This window comes from Tauraco erythrolophus, chromosome 16, assembly GCF_009769465.1.
Source record: "Tauraco erythrolophus isolate bTauEry1 chromosome 16, bTauEry1.pri, whole genome shotgun sequence".
Classification (NCBI taxonomy): Eukaryota; Metazoa; Chordata; class Aves; order Musophagiformes; family Musophagidae; genus Tauraco; species Tauraco erythrolophus.
This window is the reverse complement of record NC_141480.1, coordinates 3,149,621-3,161,952: the sequence shown is the minus strand read 5'-3', so window position 1 is coordinate 3,161,952 and position 12,332 is coordinate 3,149,621. Positions and strand designations below refer to the sequence as shown.

Below are 12,332 nucleotides of genomic sequence, written 5' to 3'. Positions count from 1 at the left end.
GGGTTGCATGGATCGAGGGCTGCATGGATTGAGGGCTGCATGGATCGAGGGTTGCATGGATCGAGGGCTGCATGGATCGAGGGTTGCATGGATCGAGGGCTGCATGGATCGAGGGTTGCATGGATCAAGGGTTGCATGGATCGAGGGCTGCATGGATCGAGGGTTGCATGGATCGAGGGTTGCATGGATCAAGGGCTGCATGGATCGAGGGCTGCGTGGATCGAGGGTTGCATGGATCGAGGGCTGCATGGATCAAGGGTTGCATGGATCAAGGGCTGCATGGATCGAGGGCTGCATGGATCAAGGGTTGCATGGATCGAGGGCTGCATGGATCGAGGGCTGCAAGGATCGAGGGTTGCATGGTGTTCCTGTGGGAAACCTTCACTAACAGCTCTTCAGGACAACACGAAGCAGAAGCGAAAGCTGGTGCATGAGCACACACAGCGTGCACATCCCTGCGGTGCCGCCGTCCTCGCTGCAGCCATGGGGGCTTTGCCCACCAGCATGCCCGGAGGGGCTGGGCACTGCCATTTCCACCTGCAGGGGATGTATTTTGCTCACTGGGACATCACTGGGGTCATGGTACATTTACAGAGGGCAAAATTTGACCATAAGCTTGCAGTATGAGTGGTCCGAGGCTGTGTTACGCACTTAGGGCTGAGCTGTGCCGATGGACGGACAGCACGGAGCTGCCCGCTGCCCGTCCTGCTTCTAAGGCTGAGACTGAGTAAACCAGATCGGTCTCTGCAGAGCGAAACTCAGCAGTGGTGGCCGCAGGGATGTATTCAGGATTAGGGTTAATGACAAGGAGCAAAACCCTGAGCCATGGATTTCAACTCCTTTTCCCAATGCTGAGCTGAAGGCAGAGTTTTCTGGCTTTGTTTTGACTTCTGCTGATTAAAACCCCGTCGTGCCGCATCCTCCCGCGCCAGTCGCTATTCCCCTGACCGCCCTTCGGACCAGGCAGCCCGGGGAAGGTGCGTGGCCGTGGTCTGCTGCAAGCTCCTGCTGCACAGACTGCAAGCTGCGAGACCAGCCGAGCTGCTGCCCTGTCTCACACAGCTCGTACTCACCTGGAGAAAGAAGCCCCAGCAGAAAGCGCTGACGAATACGGCTGTCTAAATCCACATGACGGGAGCGGATAGACAGACTGGCTCTGCCTGGGATCGGGAAGAAAGAGTCTATAAAGTATCCACAGCTACGTGGTGTTTCCTAAAGATATCCTTGGCTAAGGGGACTGAGAGCACCAACAGCCCAGGAGCTCTGCCTGGTGGGATGCTTGGGCTGTCCCTTGGGCTCGAGGGGTGGTGAAGGACTTGGACTTTATTTCGGGAGACACTGGGCCTCCCTGCAAAGGTTGGATCCAACTCTGCCCCCCCCTCTGTCCCCGGTGTTGAGGAACACGGCAGCTTTGAGTTCAGCATCCCATTAAAATGCAAAGAGTAGAGGTGTGCTGAAAAATTAGGAGATGTTGCTATTGTAGAGAAAAAGTCGCTTAAAAGAGCACGGTTTGACCAAAAAACTAAAGCCTGCTCAGAGTCTCCCTCTTGGGAGGACACCTTAGGACAGGAACGTCCCGGTATCCGGAGATGAAGCACCTACTCTGCTTCAGAAATGCTCTAGTTTCCCCAGCACATCCCCAAAGGGATGCCCATCATTTTTAAACACGCTAGAACCTGGTCCTGCATTTCTTTTGAAAGTTGTTTCATACTGGAGAGCGGGCATGTACCAGACCTGGAGCTGGAAATTATTTTTGAGATAATACAATAACTATTCAGGGAGTTCCTCCTTGTTCCCAGCAAGGGAACCCCCCCCTCCTCTTTTTCCCATGGCGACAGCTCAAAAATACCTTGGCTTGTTCTGCAAACCTGCCAAAAGATGCTCCCGGCCTCCAACCACGCGTGGAAACCGAGATGCCCGCGGAGGACACGCCAGGGTGCTTAAACCCCTGCAGATGCTCTGGACAAGCTGCACAGAGCTGTGCCTAAGACCAGCACCAGCTATTTTCAGCTTTAATAAGCCAAAAAAAACCCCAAAAGCCTGTTATCATTGTGTGGTGCCACCCCGCTGCCCTGCAAAGGACCGAGCTCCTGGACGCCAGGGATTTTTCAGGGCTAAAGACCGTTTCTGCCCTGAACCGAGGAATAACGACAGTGGTGCAGCTGTCAGGCCCTCGAGCTGCGCTTTGGAGGAGGAAAGTTTCTGTTCCTGCTGCTCCAGAAGCTGCTGTGTCTCGGCTTGACCGAAATCTGCAGGATCTGTCTGTAGGAAAGGCAGGCGAGGCGGCGGGGCTCTGTTTACACCCTGCCAGGCAGAAGCCCTCTCCCACCCCTTAGATGTCGGTGGGTATAAACACGCCAACAAACAGCCAAGTGCTACCGAAAGAACCTTTGAAGTTGGAACGCAGCTGCCCCGGGGCCGAGAAAACACTCGGAGCTAATCCAGAAGCGACACGCGTTACTGCGGAGGCTGAGATATCGGGATAGGAAAGGAGCCGGGCACTCGCGGCGTCAGCCGAAGTGATCCCGACGTGCAAGTTAAGGCAACTGCAAAATCAATCCCTGACGGTTGGGAATGAACGGTTACAGCCCGTGTCACCTGGAGATGGGAGGGTGGCTTGGAAAAAAGGCATGGGATGGTGGCGGAGGGGCTGCCGCGGCACTGCCGCCGCTCGGCCCGGGGAGCGACACGGTTCGCAGGCTCCCAGCTGCTGTTTGCTGCCAGGCTGCTGTGAGCAAAACTCACTCGACTGGACTCTGGGAAGCATTTATCCGACTGTCATCCCAGCTAATTACAGGGAGAGCGATTGCAGCTCCTCCTCCCGAAGCACTCGGCAAGAATGAAGCCCGTTTCTACCCAGCTCCTGCCCGTCAGCTCGTGGAGGAAAAGCTGCTTTCCTGTGCATCCCTGGCACAAGCATCCCTGGCACGAGCATCCCCAGCACCAGCATCTCCAGCACAAGCATCCCCGGCACGAGGATCCCCAGCAAGAGCACCCCTGGCACGGAACCCCTGCTGCCCACCGCCTCCCGCGCAGGGCTCAACTCTGCCACTTCTGCACCCACCCGTGCCCAGGTGCTGAGCCTCGGCTGAGGACTGGGCACTTCAGGAGCGGTTTTGGGGCTCTTTCCATAAATTTTGGGCAGGCAAAAGGATGAGCAAAGGTTCTATCACAGACACAGGCGCTGCGAGGTGCTGCTCTGCGCTCCATCAGGCCCGTCTGGTGCTTTACCGTATCTGCTCTGTCAGGCACTAACGAACGGGTCTGACGAGGTTGCTGGAGGATGCCAAACCCCGCAGACGCCGGAGCAGCTCTCAGCACTTCAAACTCCTTCCACCATCGACTGAATGACAAACACTCTGTGCAAAGCAGACTTTGCCCCTTCCACGTGCCCAGGGCTGCCCTTAACAGCATCCCACCCTGGGAGCGGACCTTCCGTTTGGCAAACAGGCTCCTTTCTCAGCCCCAACTATTTTTTTTTCATGTTATACAGCACAGTCACCCCAGTACTTGTTTTTCCTGAGGATGAATCACATCGTATGAGGAGTTAAACCATCGCCCAAGAGTAGCAGATTTAGCACAGAAGGCAAAATGTAATCTCTTTGAAGCCAAACTCTGTACCAAAGGCCTCAGCCTCTGTTTCCTTGTGGTTAAATATCTGGAATATGAAATTCATGAACAAAACAAACCAAAAAGCTAACATTTTACTTTGTGTTTTCATACGCTTCGCCTCTCCCATTCTGCAAGACATTCTTGTACCTGGAGGTCTCACCGGGCTTTGCTGAGGTTTTGCCAGCCGGCACCAGGGGGCATCTGGCTGCCTGCCCCCGCCGTCGCCCTCCCCACTCTCTTCCCCTGCCCCAGCCACCCCAACCCACTGCCCACAGCCGCCAGCCTCCCTGCCAGCCTCTGCAAGGTCCCCGTGTCACTGACGGGGATGAAGAATTAATCAGAGGAGTGATGATGCCCACACGGCACCGCCCGCCAGACCTGCTCCCTCGGTGTCACGGTGACAAAAGCCAGTGGCAATGACCACGCAGCACGTACCGGTGTGTTTTTCACTCATGTCCCTGGGGCAGGTTTCCCAACGGGCTGTGGGAAACATCCCGCTTTGTGGGATGCTTCTCCGGGCTGGCCCATGCTGGGGGCACATTTTGGGAGTGCTCCAGCTCACAGTCCCTCCTTCCCCATCCCCACTGGGGTAGTGGGTGCCGTGGATCCAGCTGTGCAGTGGCCAGGCTGAGGGTACCGGGGTCATTTGCTGGGGCAGGTCTCTGCCACCACGTATTTTTTCCCTGCGTGTCAGACTCTCAGAGGCACCATGGCCCAGCGGATGGAGCATCCCGCTGGATGACACCACGCCGGCAGCACGCTCGGGGAAAGCACTGCTTGTGCTGAAAACCCCAGCGAGGGAGAAAATTACCTCCATCTCCAGGAGAGAAACTTTTGTTGTGATTAGGTGAGGTGGGTAGGATGCTCTCCGTGGGTTTCCTAACCCACACAGGCAGCTAGAGGTAAGGCAGAATTGAGCCGTTTGTAACCCCGCTCCAGGGATGCCCCAGCCAAGACAAAGCCTTCGGCCTCTCCGCAGATCCGCTCCCCATCTCTAAAACGAGGCTAAATCCTCCTCCCCATCACACAGCACGCAGGAGGGATGCAGCCGGGGCGAAAGCACCGTGGAGGTTACGCAGAACGGCCGCAGGCGGTTTGTTCGATAAACCGTCCCCGGTACGGAGCGGCCGGCGGGCTGGGGGCTGCGCGGGGCCGAGCCCTCCACACTCACCATCCCATCGACGGCGTGATCTGTCCGACTCCACCGGGAGGGAGGGGGTAGAAACCGGGGATGTCTGAGGTCTGCGAAGGACGGTGCACTCCTGGGAGAAGGGAGAAGGAGATGAGTTGGAGCCGGTACCACGCTCCCCAGCTGACCTAGACCACTCCCCAACCCCTGCCTGCTCCATCCACGGACACTCGTGGGCAGCAGGGAATATATGAGCAAGCTGGCTGTGAGCGGCGGGATAGTATAATTTCCCTTTTTATTGCTGTGATTCTCTCTGTGGATGTGGTGGGTCATCCACGTTGCTGCAGAATCACAAACACTGGGGAAGGCAGCTTGCTCCTGCACAAGCATCATCCCTGCTCCGTGCCACCAAGCAGCACCTTGCTTTGGTAAGGGTTTGGTAAGGATTTGGTAAGGATTTGGTAAGGATTTGGTAAGGATTTGGTAAGGATTTCATGGACTCCAGACATCCCTCTGCCCTTCACAGGGAGCCTGTTCAGGTGCACAACTGACAGTCAAAGCTGGTCCTGCATCCCCTTCCCACCAGGCATCCCTGGGACCCCCATGAGTGGCCAGCGGGGACGCTCCGGCAGCACCACTTCTAACTCGACTTTAAACGTTGAGTCCCCATTCAAAGCAACTGTTTCACGGGCTCTGCGGGTGCCAAGGAACACCGGAGGTGGGTATGGTGCCAGCTGGGAATTCACCCTTCACACGGGGAATCCCTACGTGATCTTCAAAGCCGCTGGCACGGGTGGCATGGCCAGAGGAGACAGCCGCAGCCGCTTCCCTTTCTATCCCGACTTGAAAACAGCCCACGGAGCCCGGGGCGGCAGGTGGGACTCAGACAACCGCGGTGCTGCTGGCAAACACAGCCTCCAGCTGACCCCCGGACTGGAAGGGAGCTGGGGCTGAGCTCTGCCGCAGCACCGTGTGATGCTGACTGCTAACGAGGCTGACCGCTAACGAGGCTCACACAAAACACCGTACAGAGATTGTCCAGCAGCTGTTCTGGGCAATAAATACATTGAATAAATCGGTGATTAGTTGCAAGTGGTTTGCAAACTCGAAAGTCTGGCTTATTCTCCCAGGTGTACTAATGATAAATTATTAATTAGGAATGACACCAAGAGATTCCAAGTATCTTATTAGGAGTTAGCTAAAATAAATACATAACTGAACTGAAAGGAGTATATAACTCAGTACGAGATCAGAGATAAAGAAGAAATTTTTTACAACAAGGGTGGTGAGGCACTGGACCAGGTTGCCCAGAGAAGCTGTGGCTGCCCCAACCCTGGAAGTGTTCAAGGCCAGGTTGGATGAGGCTTTGAGCAACCTGGTGTAGTGGAAGGTGTCCCTGCCCGTGGCAGGGGGGTTGGAACGAGATGGTCTTGAAGGTCCCTTCCAACCCAAACTGTTGTCTGATTCCATGATTTACCTGCAGCTGTGCTCAAACAGAACGCAGCAGCCCCTGAACCTCAAACAAAACCAGCATCTGCTTTAGACAGCAGCCAGGATTTCCTGAGATTTGGGCCTCCAACAACACAAATTGCATAAGCCAGAGCACAAGTTATTCTTGCTGGCCCAGTGGTCGGGGCACCAGCCACTGACTCAGAAGATCCTGCTTGTATTTCCTTGTCTGCGTGTCCTCAGGCTACTATGAAATACTTTAAAGGGATGCTGTGAGAATGAGTACGACGGTGACTCTCAGGCCCTTACACCAGGTGATAATGGGAGATATTTCAGCCATGAAAATAGAGACGAGACACATCCAGAACAAACGAGGAAGAAAACCCTCGCCCCAGCAGCGCAGGGCTGGGGCATGCAAAGCTGATCACAGCTGCACCACAGGGACAGGTCCCAGCTGAGGATGATGGTCTGAACCTCTCCACAAATAGGACCTGGGTGGGGTCCCTGGGATGGACAAGACTCCCCTTGTGTCTGACATAAATATACAGGCTACACGGGAAAGGGGAGATGGAAAGACCGGTGCGCAGCCGGAGGACAGCAGACAGCTTCCCAGCATTAGCAACCCACCACAGAGATGAACGCTTGGGGACTACTCCAGTGCCAACCATAGCCTCCACGGAGGGACAGAACCAGCTCATCCCTTGGGTGAGCTGCTCCCATATTGCTTAAGGCTTCCCAGGCTAACAGCGAGTCCCCGGAGGCAGCTCTCGGTGCGGGGCGCTGCGAGACACCCGCACCAGCAGCGGGAAGGAAGGTGTGTCGGGTCACCTTCCCGGGAGACTCGGAAATCTGCACGCTTCCTCTTGAGACTCTGAAATCTGCCATTAGCTGAGCTTTTAATAGGTTTATTTTGTTAGCTCTTCATATTTTTCTGCTGAGTTTATTATGCTGTGGCGGCTGACAAGCAATGTGCTGGCTGGAAGAAAAACCAGCATGTGCCTGGGTGTCTCTTACACCAGACCTAAATCCTCCCCATCAGCATCCCTGACGAGTCCAGAACGTGGCCTCCGGGCTCAGACCAGGGATAATTCAGCATGCCCTCCAGCCAGGAGCACCCTCAATACCCCATCGTTTTAGAAATGCTGTTAACTCGGCGAAGCTGATGTCTCTGGGGCAGTTTGGATCACTTTTGGGTGGAGGCCTTTGCCCAAATCACAAGTTGCTTTTGTGCCTCTGTCTCTGCACTTATTTCTGGGCTCCGATGAACCCCAAACCCCTTCCTGAATATACTTTGACACAAAAGTGTCAATTTGCTCACTTTCACATGAAATCAAGGCCAGGTTTGTGTGAAAGCCTGGGTGATGTGAACAGATGTAGAAAGATTCTGTTGCACTAACGTAGGGTTGAGAAAAGTTGGATGTTACCCTCAGCTTGCCTGTAACCCACGAAGAATGATGGGCCAGGGTGAATTCCTGTGCACGTACCTACATTTTACAGTTCAGGGTTGAACCTCTCCCTACTGTACTTTCCTCTGTAGCCTCATGAGCTAATTCACATGTCCTGCACTCACACAGGAACCCAAAAAGCCAAACCGTGTGACAACCACATAACGTGTGACTACGGACACACGCATGCAACAATCCAGTTAGCTATCAGACACCAATCCTGTTTAGTCAAAATATTTCCTGTTTCAAGCATTTATTTTCTCAAAATGACAACCTGACAACAGTTTGGGTATGAGTCAAAGGAAAGATTACTTTCCATTTTCTGGTTGACTCTTACGCATCGTCTCGCGGGCTCTGGTCTCGTCTCAAGCTACAAGACGGCTTGCACAGAGAATTAAGCAGGCTTGATCAGCAGGGTTGGCACTTTTGATATCAAACTCCTCTCCACCAGGATTACGAAGCATTGCCAATATGCTAAATAAACTTCTACTCTTACACAATGCCCCAGTTGACCAAAACTCTTGACTTTTCCCATTGATTTGGGACCTCAAAAGTGACAGCCCCGATCTCAGGGATCTCCGGCACCGTCCCCCTCCCACCGCGCAGGTCCCCAGTGGTGCCATTACCTTGTTTCTGGTTGATGTCAGCGGGCAAGTGGGGCGAGTGGGAGCCGTGGCTGAAATGGTCGTTGCTGTAAGGGATGAGCGGGGTGAGCGGGTGGACTCCGTGGGACGGCTGCACGACGGGAACTTTGTTGGACTGCAAGACAAAAGGAGGGAGAGGGCTCAGAAGTTGTTGAGGAGGCAAGGAGGGCCGGTGCCCCTTGTAGGTCCTGTTGTTGCAAGTGAGGCTGGGAATCAGAAAAAGTCCCCAGTGTCTCTCAAGGGCAAGGCAGAAAATGCCCTCACCTACTTAAATAAACACTACAGCATCCTGCAAGAAAAATCTGTAAACCAAGCAGCGACAACAGCTGAAGACAACTGCATGGGTAGGTGGAAAACAGCTCAAATCAACATGAAGTTTTCAAAAGAAGAGCTTTTTTTCATTCATTTCCAGTATCTCTTATCCCAGGATGAATGCTACAAGCATGTTACCCAACGCACCGCTCTTGTTTTCTGCCTCGTGCTACCACAGAGTCTAAATCTGGACTTTCACATCCTGCACGTTCACTCTGAAAGCCACGCTCGGGCTTTCCTAACCTGGGCGCTCAAGCAAGGAGAGCCACGCTGAGGGCAATGCCTTCGAAACAGTGACGTGGTCACCAGCGAGTCCTTGGGCTGAAATCCCCCTCGGTCCGAGCTCTGGCACTGGGAGAAGGTCTGGAGGGAGCTGAGCAGCGCTAGGGATGCAAAAAACCCGGGAAATTTAAAAAAGAAAAATCCAATGTCCTCTTGCAGCTGCTCCCGGTTACGCGCGGCGAGGCCACGGGAGCCCAACATCTTTGCAAAAGGTGCTTTTTTTGTGAAGGCAACGGGGAGTACTTCTGCGTGTTGGAGCAGAGAGAGGGGAACCTGTTCAAAAGAGCTGTAAGGAAAACACACACACACACGCACACGCACACATACGCCGCCGTCTCCAGCCAGCCTCCTCGCCTCCAGCATTTCAAGCTGCTCCCTACATGCCCGGTTTCGCCCATGGTTGTCTTTAAACCCAAACTGACTTCGCCTTGGTGGAGGAATGTTAGGATTTGCCCCAGATAAATCCATAAAGAGAAGTAGGACTGAGGGCACCCCAAAACGGGGAGAAAATGAGAACGGATCAGGTAAGTTCCCAGCTCTCCTGGGGCTTGGAGCTGGGTATTGCCAGCCAGACCTCTCGTGTCCCACCAGGACATCTACAGATGATTTGCTGTGTGACTTTTGACAAGTCATTTACAATCTCTGGACTTGATTCACTGGTGCCTTTCACTTTGGTAATGATTTTGCTCGGGCAGAGCGAGCACGGAACGCCAGCTGGCTTTGGTGGAGGTGGTGCAGCTGGAGCCCGTGGCGCTGGAGGACCTGCCATGGACCTCTCCCTGCTGCTCCGAGATGTCTGCACAGCAGCTCAAGAGCCCTGGGCAAGTCCTGCGTTTTGCATCGCTGCTCCGAGGAGGAAACCCATGAAGTGGAAAGGAAAACAGGCTGATGGAGACGCTGCTTTACATCTGTCTTTCCTAAAGGTTTGCTCATGCAAATAAAAACCAAGCGGCACGCAGATTTGCATTTAAGAATGAATGAAACCCCTGAATTCCTGATGTTTACCAGGCATAGATTTACTGCGTACAGTGGGATACTAGGAATGTAGCCCTCCTCCCCAGCACAAACTGGTGTGGCACAGGCGCTCTGTCCTGCAGCAGGGCCACGGGCTATGTGGTTTTACCCACCGACAGTGGCGCTGGGCTGGCTCCTGCTTAGTTAAAGACATGTTTGGAGCTCTGAGCTTTTACTATTCTTGCCCATGAAATGAGATAAGAATAGCTTTTCAGTGATATTTCTAAAATTAGCTATAGTTTAGCTTATTTAAGAGCCAGAAAGCCAAAATTAGGGATATGCAGTTCTAAGCATACATTTTAACACAACACTGGAGCAGAACGAGCTCGATGCTGAGCTGTCTGGAAAACCTCAACTTAAGCATTTCTGCCATTCAAAGTGGGGCAGATCTTTCCTTCCCGTTCGCCCCGTGCCTGATCCAGAGCACAGCACCATCCAGCAGCCAGCCTCGCTGCCTGACGGCTGTCAACAGCATTCGGAGCAACGACAGGAGACACAGACCACTACAAAGGCAGCTGAACAGCCCTGATGCTGATCCACAAGGTGCCTCAACAGTGAAAAGCACAGAGCACGTGTGGTTACAGCAAAGGCACGGGCTGTCCTTCTTCCCCAGCAAAGCAGAACATGGCAGCTTGGTGGCACAATCGGTTGCAACTCAGTTACGCAGATTTTCCATCAGTTCAGATGGGAAACAAGAGGTTGCACCAGTAAGAAGAGTTGGCCTTCCCCGTGTCTCTTCTACGTTTGCACTTGCCTTGCTGAAAAACTTTTCTCCTACTCTTTAAAGTCATAAAAAACTGGTGGGGAAGGATGCTCAGGAGGGAGGTAAGACAAACATTTCTGCAAGAGGCTATCCATCCCCCTCCTGCTTCCTCCGTTGGGGAGTTTTTTACAGGAACCTGTCTCACAGATTGAACCAACCAAGGGAAGAAGGAAACATTGCACAAAGATCTGGAGAAACAGAGAAGAAGCCTTCAGTGTTTATCCCCAGTTTGAACACTGCAGCTGCTAACAGTCACGGTCCATGGCCATGTCCACAGCTCCTGGTCCTCACCAGATGGGCTGCAGCAGCCGCACGCATCTTCGCTGTGAAAACGCATCTCGTTTATAGAAAACTATACGCCAGAGAAATTGTATCAATTCCTCTTTTGTGCAAAGTCTAGAGTTAGTTTCTGAAATCAGCTGCCGTGCATGAACCTTGAAGAGGCTTTTCAAAGCCAGAACTCATCAGCTGACGATGTCTTATGCCATAAAATTAACCTGATGCAAACGTTTTCTGCTGAGCGGACTGATTTAACATGAGGGCAGTTGGTTTGGTGTCCTCTCAGTAGGTCCCCTGGGAGGACATGGGGTGCTGCTGCTTGGGACACCACGGGGATGTGCTGCGGTTTGGTGAAGCGTCTTAACTGTATCTCCTCCCCAAAGCCATGTTTCAATACTGCTCGGAGCAGTGGTGACGGAGCTGCTGGTTACCCACCACCCAAAACAACACAGCTGGAGCTCAGCATCATGGCTCCAACCCCAAGTCACCCCAAGCGACCTCTTGTCCTTTGTCAGCCGCGGGGGGACACGAAAGGGCCCTGAGGACAGTATTGTCTCACCTCTCCCAGCACGGCCCTTCGAGGGCAGGTCGGGGAATGAGCTGTGCAGCCACCACCTCGCTACAGAAATGAAGAGCTGCATTTACAGCAACACCAGAATGGTATTTCCAGAAAGGATGGAGCAGCAGAAAGGGTTTTGCAAGCCTGGAGGGCCTTTTTCCCTCTCCAGTTTGCTAAATCACAACTCTTCTGAGTGCCCACCTCTCCAGTCAGCAGTGCCCACTCGGATCCCCGTGTGCCACGTGCCAGCAGCCGGTGCCACTCGGTGCTGGGGCACGCACCGACCCCGCAGACCATCACCCTACCGGGATTGATCAGCCCCATCAACCCGGCTGAAAATAATTAAAAACCAGAAAGACTACGAGGGAAGAAGCTCCCACGTTGAAGCCAAGAAGTGACTTTAATAACTCGAAGTAATTGGATGAGCAAAAAGAAAACGCAGTCGCATTAATTATTAAGACAGACTAATTGTTGGCAAGGCAAAACTGGGAGACCTCACCGCTCACGCTTGGGTGTCTGACTGCGACAGCAGCTCGAGGCCAGCAAGAAAACTCCTTTTGCTGAGCACACACAAACCCAGCAGGTCTTTCACGTGAGCATCACCCGCACGTTCGGAGCCGCAATGTTGTTCAGCTCTGAGGTGCCCCGTTGGGCACAGCACCCTGTGCCTTCGCTCCCATCCCACGCTGTGCGTGCCCAGCGCGGGCAGCCGCCGGGTTATCCCAGCCTGCGGGCATGGTGCTGGTTGATCAGAACCATAAATGAGGGTTTTTTAAAGAAAATGCGTTTTTTTTTTTTCATTGGAAAATGGTGAGAGATTGTAATCAAACATCTTCTGGAAAGC

At 53.5% G+C, this 12,332-nt stretch overlaps 1 protein-coding gene across 1 annotated transcript in view; it reads right to left on the bottom strand.

Annotated features, from left to right (window-relative positions):
• TCF7 (transcription factor 7) overlaps positions 1 to 12,332 on the bottom strand; it is a 71,486-nt gene that overhangs the window by 12,853 nt on the left and 46,301 nt on the right. Inside the window, exons 4-6 of the mRNA XM_086621898.1 lie at positions 8,262 to 8,394; positions 4,784 to 4,874; positions 1,074 to 1,160 (exon numbers count right to left, since the gene is read on the bottom strand). Of these exons, the coding sequence (XP_086478024.1) occupies positions 1,074 to 1,160; positions 4,784 to 4,874; positions 8,262 to 8,394 (311 nt within the window). The remainder of the gene's footprint in view (positions 1 to 1,073; positions 1,161 to 4,783; positions 4,875 to 8,261; positions 8,395 to 12,332) is intronic.